Below are 8,988 nucleotides of genomic sequence, written 5' to 3' on the forward strand. Positions count from 1 at the left end.
TCTCTCATCTCTGCACAACGCTCACACGTATTGATTATTTGATTGCATAACAATGTGTTATAAAGCATCACAAGTTTGTCAACCAATCTGCCCCTAAATGAAATACTCAAAAGGTAATCCACTCTTTCATTTCATCAACAAGATTAACATATTAAACGATTCAAGTTTAGCAGCTGTAAACGAGAGTAGGATTAAGACAAGTTCTTATTCTCTATAATCTTTTTAAGTCCTGAAGCATAATATAGATGGACGAGAGCGAGCGAGAAACAAGCTCAATTGATGCAAGTGTGTAATCAGAAACAGGAGATAACTAATAATAGCTTCTATATGTCTATAGGAGCAATACCAACCATACACGGATAATTTAAAGGAATCATTGCGACAACTACTTGTAAGAGAAAGGAATATCAAGAAACATTCAACTCTGAGTTATCACTTGAGGAAAAAATACAGTGTACTGATACTTGAATAAACACATGCTTCAGAGAATGTACAACAACGATAAGTGAAGAAGAGTAACAAATGAAGGGCAGGTAAGCAGTAGAAAGTAATTCAAGTGTACACTCAAAGCTAAGGTGATGTCTTCATTATCTGATATAGTAAAAGCTAGATCATAAAAAAATCTGTGTTTCATAAAAAGTGCCAAATGATGCTAGTCCTAAGATTTAATGTGCCATCTAGAATAAGGTTTCAACTGAAGGAAGTTTAAATTAGCTTCTTCTTTCGGAAATATCGCTTCAGATACAAAACTTGTAAAACCGAGGCCAAGATGCAGACTCCCAAGGATGCGATACTAAAGCTAGCCACCCGCGTATTAGTTGTTTCACTAACCGACCGCATCTCTGCTTCTCTGTAAGGACACAAGGAAGAAGGTAGAAAGGTTAAACAACAAGAGCAAGTAAACCACAAGCACTGGCATCCATAAGCATATTAAAAGGTTACCTGCTCTTCAAGTAAATCAGATTTTCATGAATGGCCTCCACAGCTCCCTCAAGCTTTCTCAACTCAAGTTCAATACCCTACTAGAGGCAGAAATTTGTGTAAAATTTCTAGAGCTTGCAGAAAAGATCTATTTCTCTATTTATCAGGAAAAGAAAATAATAGCCAATATATAATCCTTTAGGGAAGTATCAATTGCACAGGCAGAGATAACACCTACACAACCCAAGCTTAAACAAGTTACAAACACAAGCTTTGGTCAGAAATTTCTATATCTATTAACCTATAGCCATTTTAACTCGTTTGTAAAACATGCTTCAAATTCATAGAGTTTAGTCCCACTTTCTCCCTCGAGGGTTCGTACTTTCTTCAAATGAGCACACTTAAGTTTCAGACAATTATGTTACAAGCAAAGATCTGAAGCTGAAAGGGCAACAAAATCAGGTCCAACCTCTATCTTCTCCTTTCTGGCAACTGATTCCCAATCCTTGGCAGCAATTCCGGTTTTCCAGTCAAGGTTAACAGTTAAGCTCCCACCTCCTGGATTATGACCATCAACCCAAAAACATGCTAGATAGTTACCAGCCTCAGTTGTTGTGAAGGCAAACTGACCGTGTGTCATGTTCTCCTTGTGGTGAAGATTGTTCCCAAATGGTGAGGTGACCTGCACAAGTAATAACATGCCATAAGATTCACTATATTAGCACAAATGAAGAAATATGACATCAGGAGAAACACATGTCAAGTGCATTTTCACAGATGTTCTAGCCCAACAAATTAAAGAAACCTGAATCTCGAGAAAACACCTCAAATTTAAAATACCTCCCCAATACGAGTTCATTTGTGTGTGTCTGAGCCTTCAGGACACAAGCCCATGTGCTTTCATATCATCAATACTTAGTGCACAATCAGGAATATACAAACAAAATACACTACCCAGCTAATGAGTTGATGCATTGTATCATTGGACCTGTCTAGACATGTAGTAGTACAATAGAACAAGAAGGCGAGGCAAGAGAAAAACATAAACCATCAAACTAAGAATACGATAATCATATAGCCTTTAAGCCGCTCTATGGAATCAAATGACAAAAAGGTGTGACGAAAGCTATTCAAATACAAAATGCTTGGCTGCTAAGTGGGGACTTCAACAATGTGCTAACTACTGAAGATTGAATAGGAGCACCTGTCACTCAATCAGAAATCGAAGGGTTTCAGGATTTGGTTGAGGTGCTGCATCTGACTCCTTTAAAAAGTATTGGCCGGTTCTTCACATGGTGTAATAAGCAACAGGAAGATAGAAGGGTATACAGCAAGATTGATTGGGCAATGGGCAATTATGTGTGGCTGCAGCAGTATAGCCACATAGAAGCTGAATTCCTGAATCCTGAAGTGTCTGACCATTCCCCAATCCTAATTCATATTTGCCAAAGAAATCAACAGAGAGGCTTACATCCTAAACCTTTCAAGCTATACAATAATGTTATGGAGCATCCAGAGTTCAGTAATATAGTGCAACAGATAAGGGAGCAGGAGATGCAAGAAGATCCCATGAATAGAATCTGGATGAAGCGGAAGAAACTCAAAAATGGCGTCAAAGATTTAAACAAATATATGGCTTCTTACCAACAGAGAATTGACCAAGCTAGACAGAAACTGGAGATAATACAGGGGGAACTTAAAACATCTCCTTTAGATCAAAGCCTGTTCAATCAGGAAAAGGAAATCTTGACTGAAATGGCAAAATGGAGTCATATAGAAGAACATGTATTGAAACAGAAATTTAGGGCTACTTGGATTAAATGTGGTGATTCTAATACCAAGTACTTTCATGCTCAATGGAAGATGAGGACTAGCAAAGACTACATTGTATCTGTCTACAATGAATGTGGTATAAAGCTAACAGATCCTGTCCAAGTAGAAAATGAGTTTATATCATTTTTCATTAAACTCATGGGAGAAGGTGGAAATGTTCATAGATGTCCAAACTCTTAAGTGGTGAAACAAGGGAGATGCCTTAGCCCACAACAGAAGGTGGCACTGATTGAACAGGTATCAACTGAGGAGATACTAGCTGCCATAAAAGACATGCCTCATGACAAGGCCCCAGGGGTGGGTAGTTTTCCCATTGAATTCTTCACCAAAAATTGGAATGTAGTCGGCTCTGAAGTATGTGATGCTGTTAAGCATTTCTTTGAGACTAGTAAAATGCATAAAGGGATGAATTGTTCTGCAGTCACTGTAATTCCAAAAGTGCCCAACCCTAGCCAAGTTAAAGAGTAGAGACCTATAACATGCTGTACCACATTATACAAGATAATCACCAAAGTTATTACCAACAGAATAAAGAGTGTAATAGGGGATCTCATTGGGGAGTCACAGTCAGCCTTTATTGAAGGAAGAAGCATTACAGATAACATTTTGTTTACTCATGAACTTTTCAAAGGCTATAATAGGAAAGGGATCTCACCAAGATGTGTATTGAAGGTAGACCTGAGGAAGGCTTATGACACTCTTGATTGGAACTTTCTGGAAAGAATGCTGATATAGCTTGGTTTCCCGTATAAATTTGTTAGATGGATAATGGAGTGTATCACCACAGTGACTTACTCCCTCAACATGAATGGAGGGCTGACAAAACCATTTCAAGGAGAAGAGGTATAAGGCAGGGGGACCCTATGTCCCCTTATTTGTTTGTCATTGCCATGGAGTATCTGCAAAGGGAACTTGCACAACTGGCAAAGAATAGAAACTTCAAATTCCATCCCGGATGTAAAAAGCTAGGAGTGATCCATATATGTTTTGCAGATGACCTATTGATGTTCTGTAAAGCTGATATTACATCTATCAGATTGCTGCAGCAAACATTTCTCAAGTTCTCAAACGCATCCGGACTCCAGGCAAATGCAGAAAAAAACTCTATCTACTTAGCAGTTCGCAGGCACCTCGAGCAGCCAAAAGCAAGACATTGTACAAGAACTGGGATACCCTGAAGGTACTCTACCATTTAGATACCTAGGTGAACCATTAGCATCCAAAAAGCTGTCTATCATCCAATGTTGGCCACTAGCAGAGAAGATTACACAAAGAATCAACTGCTGGACGTCCAAATTGCTGTCATGTGCTGGTAGGTTACAATTGATCAAATCAGTCTTGTTTGGGGTACAGTCATATTGGGCACAGATCTTTCTGCTACCTAAATAGGTATTGAAGATGATAAAAGCCATTTGTAGATCCTTCTTATGGTCTGGCACATCAAACATTACCAAGAAAGCACTAGTTACTTGGGATAGAGTATGCTGGCCACAAGCTGCAGGGGGACTTAATGTAATGAATCTATACTATTGGAACAAAGCAGCAGTTACAAAACACTTGTGGCAGCAGAGTTGTGAAAAACGGTCGCTTCCTCGCTTAAAGCGAGAAGCGCCGAAGAGAGCACTTCTCTAAAGAGGCGACTAGGGTTCCCTTTTCAACTTCAACGTACGACCAGCAGCAACCTCCTCCTCCTCCTCCTCTTTCTTTCATTGTTTCAGCGTCCAAATAGCAGCGAAATACTGGCAATTTTTTTTCCCTTCGGTTCTTCTTTCTCAGTCTTCTCTTCTTCGTTGAAATGCTGCCAAGTTCTTCTTTCACTGTTTTTATGCTACCCAGTTTTTAACAGAATGGTATACTACCCTTCCTCTTATTTTAATATTTTTTTTAAATTCCGCTTCACTTCAAAAAAGCGAGCGCTTAGCTTCTCGCTTCTCGCTTTAAGCGAAATGGGGGTTGTCGCTTTTCCTCGCTTCACGCTCTTCACAACACTGGTGGGCAGTAGCAATGAAGGACAACTTATGGATCCGATGGATTCATACTTTTTATATAAGAAACAAGACAGTGGAAAATGCTCCAATACCCAAGAATGCAGCCTGGGTAGTTAGGAAGATACTGGAGACAAGGAAATTTGTTAATGAGATACAAGGTATTCAAGGGTATTTGACTAGTAGACTTATCTAGCTACAAAAAGGAGAAGTCTTTAGTGTAAGTAAGCTGTATCACATACGATTCCCTCAGCTTCAAAGGGTACCTTGGAAGAGTATAACCATGCAACCAAACCTGCACCCTAGGTACAAGTTCATACTATGGTTGGCACTACAGAAGAGATTAGCTACAGTGGACAAACTACTCAAATTTGGAATTCAAGTACCCCCAACAGTCTGTATTTTGCCAACACTCTAATGAAGTATTTGAACACCTATACTTTGAATGTCCAATATTAGAAGGAATATGGACCAGACTGCTCAATTGACTAGGCCACCCTAGACCTATTCAGGATTGGTAAGGGGAAGTACAATGGATAAACAAAGGTGCAAAGAAGAAATCTGGTCACTGGGCGATTGTAACTTGTGTGTTTGGTACGCTGGTTTACACAATATGGAGGGAAAGAAATGTGATTAGATTTCACGGGGGTGTGCTCAAGAATGATAACATTTGCAGAGAGATTGTGATGCATATACATACCAAAGGAAGAACAATACAGAGATGGCAAGGAGCACTGTAAAAGCTGAACTACTTCCCTTAAATTCTTTGGATCCTATCGTGTAAATGCTTTTTTCTTCTGAAATGGTCTTAAGCTGATGTAAAGGACCATACACTAGATATATAGCTAGAACATCAGACTTGCTGTAACTAGAAGATAGGGATGTAGATGGTCAGCATCTACTTGTTTTGCAAAACTACTCCCTATGTTCCAGTTTATGTGAACCTATTTCCTTTTTGGTCCGTTCCAAAAAGAATGACCCCTTTCTAAATTTGGAAACAATTTAGCTTAAACTTACAATTCTACCCTTAATGAGAAGCTTTTATAACCACACAAGTAATCCGGGCCCCTTTTTAGCTTGTTTAGGGCCACAAATTCCAAAAGTTTTTATTTTTTCTTAAACTCCGTGCCCAGTCAAACAGGTTCACATAAATTGGAACAGAGGGAGTATTTTTTTGGAACGAATAGAAAGTCATTATTTACCAAAAAAAAAGAGAGCCGGGTAGTTTAAGGTGTGACTATTGATTTTTTTTTTTTGGGCGTGGACAAAGTGTGACTATTGAAATATTTGCAGGCTTACGAATCCACTTTTGATGTTTTATAATCCTTGTAAGAAGACAAATGTTTAGGAGTATTATTTTATGCATTCCTCTTGGTAATGATGGGTGACACTTCGTAGTTTTTGTGTAGTCTATACATTAATATACAAAAATGTTACCTTCTCAAAAAAAATAAAATTGCAGGCCTGACAAGGAATCTCTCCAATATGCTAACTAACACATACATTTCCCCCCACTTTCTTCATGCAAATACAACTTCTTCCTGCCTCCTCTTAATACATTCAAAACCATTTAAAACCTGCATAACCATGACACAAACTGGCAGGAGAACAAGATATATGCTGTGTGGATTGTCTTTTGTCTTCTAAATAAAGCTGAAAGCCTGAAAACTTAATCTGCCTATGGTATGGCTTTGGAAATTAACTTTGACGATTAACTTTTTTTATACGATAACTTTGACAATTTACTTCAGTACTCTATAAGCAGGTTTCCTATTCGATGGGCTAGAATAAGGATTTTACTCTGTATTAGTATCATTAAAGATGATGAACTTTTTATTTTTTAAAGAAAATCAAGAATGTATCAGCATCAAAAAAGTAAATTCATCACCTCAGATAGACTAACTAATCACATTCCTATCAATAACCTTTAGCAGCTTGGCACCCACCTCTCAAGTAAACATGAATTACACTAAAGACTCCTGAACTTAGACAGCGTTATTTTATCTCTCCCTGGACTATAATTTTGTAAAAGATAACAGCCAAATAAGCATGGTCAATTGTAATTGCTGTGAATTTTCACCCAAAAATGAGTTAAACGTAACGGATCCTTGATAAAGAGCTTTTCCTACATTATGGAGAAGTGGGACATTTTAGTATAAATGTTCTAATTGTCTTGTTTATAACCAATGAATAGTAATAAATTAACTGTAACAAGATTTAAACTCAAACTGTAAGAATATAACATGGTCAAGTTGAGAGGAGTTTATACAGTTCACCCTCAACAAAATAATTAGCTGTCACTTGTCTCGCTTTTCCAACCACAAAGCAACCTAGAGTCTAAGTTGATATTATCATGTGCTATGTAGAATCTACTGTTTTTATTATCATGTGCTAGCTTATCATGTTGTATGGTAGGGTAACTAGCACACTCCCCATGAGATTGACTCTGGTGTCAAAGCAATTATACTAAACATCTTGGGCATCTAATCTTGGCCAGAGACATTCTAACAAGTTTTCTTCACAAAGCTTCTACACGAGGGACTTCCTTTTCCTTATCCAAAGACTGATAGAATAGGTGCTTTACTGCTTAATCTAGTAAAAACTTATAACAAACAAAAACTTGAATGTATTAAAGTATACCTTCCTTATAGAGATCCATCACATATAGCAGAACAGATGCCTATGTTTCCAATATTCTCTCACATTATCTTAGTTAAGAGTAACTCATTCTAATTTAATGTATGCGCTGGAATAAAAAGTAAGATTGCTAAATCAGCAAAGCAATCTTCTTGACAACTTGGCAAAGACCCAAAACATTATCCAAATCAATTTTTTTATTCCCAAGTAAGTATCAATCAGCCATAAACTGATAAAGTAAAAATCATTCCCATATGTAACCCCAAAAATCACACTTTTCCAAAAACCCCAACAGCCCATTTATGCAGCTGATCTAAAAGGGTTGAATCTGCTTAAACTTTAACTCTCTCTTATCCTAAAAAGAAGCTTATAATCATAAGTACTATGTCACAGGAAACGGGTGTCGTGCCAAATTACCCTTTAAGCAAATAAAATCACAGATTCACATAGACAAACAGGAACGAAACTGTGCCTAACAAATGAGATTTAAGACAAGTCCCTAGTCGTGGGGCAAGTTGACCAGATATTGTACTAGTGGGTTGTCACTCATATGAATTAGTAGTTAATTAATTGAAGTGCGCAAAAACTGATTCGGTTATTGTCCTCGTTACCTTGACGGAAATAGTGGGGATGGGATTCGAGTGATCATCGGAGATCGCAAAGTAATCAGCCAAAACGACGACGTTATTGTGAAGTTCCTCAGAAACACACTTTGTTCCACTCGCCGGCACAGTCAACCATATTGCTTCTCCCTCCCGCAATAAACAGACGAGTACCATCAACGGCAGTGATAGTAACACCCACCTGCGCATGTTAGCTCTGTCACACATCATTCGCTTTACTTATCTTTCAGAATTTTGACTTCGGCTTATGTAAGTGTCAATGATATCGTAAATTTTCTATGGCTTTGCAACGGTATGAATTATATGTGGGCATGTGATGTGTCTGATTGGCCCATTGGGCTTTATTTTGATTTAGGAGTAGAAAAACTTACAAATTGCACGACGCGTCCTATTTGGTCGCCCCCATTTAACTTATACTCATTTTTTAAAAATTTTTAATTTGTACCTACTTTTTAAAAAACTTCAGTTCCCTTTCTCCGCTGCGTTGCTTACCTCTTCCTTTGTCCTTGCTGCTGCTTTCTCCACTGCGTTGCTTACTTTCTCCTTCACAGAATGCATCTTCTTCTTTCTTCTTTGCCTTGCGTAGAATACTACAATTGTTGATAATGTAGTAAATTGAAGGTTCTGTAGTTTGTGGGGAAATAATTAGTAGTAATTAAATAGAACTATAGCTGAAGTTATGTGAAAAGAGTGTTATTTGGGGTAGTAAACATACAATGAACTAAATAACTTCAGCTCTATAGCTGAAGTTTTTCGGTTACAAAGACCAGAACTTCAGCTCTAGAGCTGAAGTTTTCCGGTTACAAAAGAAAAACTTCAGCTCTAGAGTTGAAGTTTTTATTTCATAACTGGCAAACTTCAGCTCTAGAGCTGAAGTTTCCCTGTTACTAAACAAAAACTTCAGCTCTAGAGGTGAAGTTTTTATTTTATTTCCCGATTACTAAACAAAAACTTATAAAATAAAACTTCAGCTCTAGAGCTGAAGTTCG

At 37.8% G+C, this 8,988-nt stretch overlaps 1 protein-coding gene across 1 annotated transcript; it reads right to left on the minus strand.

Annotated features, from left to right (window-relative positions):
* Nucleotides 1-407: 407 nt before the first annotated feature.
* LOC109243030 (transmembrane emp24 domain-containing protein p24delta3-like) lies at nucleotides 408-8,312 on the minus strand. The gene is made up of 4 exons (XM_019409922.1): nucleotides 7,988-8,312; nucleotides 1,391-1,603; nucleotides 943-1,019; nucleotides 408-850 (listed from the first exon to the last, which is right to left on the minus strand). Exons 1-4 carry the CDS (start codon nucleotides 8,207-8,209, stop codon nucleotides 706-708), a joined length of 657 nt encoding a protein of 218 aa, XP_019265467.1. The 5' UTR covers nucleotides 8,210-8,312; the 3' UTR covers nucleotides 408-705.
* Between the last annotated feature and the right edge of the window lie 676 nt (nucleotides 8,313-8,988).

Source organism: Nicotiana attenuata, unplaced genomic scaffold (genome assembly GCF_001879085.1).
Source record: "Nicotiana attenuata strain UT unplaced genomic scaffold, NIATTr2, whole genome shotgun sequence".
NCBI lineage: Eukaryota > Viridiplantae > Streptophyta > Magnoliopsida > Solanales > Solanaceae > Nicotiana > Nicotiana attenuata.

Bases quoted from the DNA above. Each gene is read 5' to 3' on its own strand.
- LOC109243030 (XM_019409922.1), bottom strand. From the start codon at position 8,209: ATGATGTGTGACAGAGCTAACATGCGCAGGTGGGTGTTACTATCACTG. The intron at 1,604-7,987 runs GTAACGAGGACA...TTACTTGTGCAG, and splicing joins TCCCCACTATTTCCGTCAAG to GTCACCTCACCATTTGGGAA. The intron at 851-942 runs GTAACCTTTTAA...GTGTCCTTACAG, and splicing joins CTGATTTACTTGAAGAGCAG to AGAAGCAGAGATGCGGTCGG.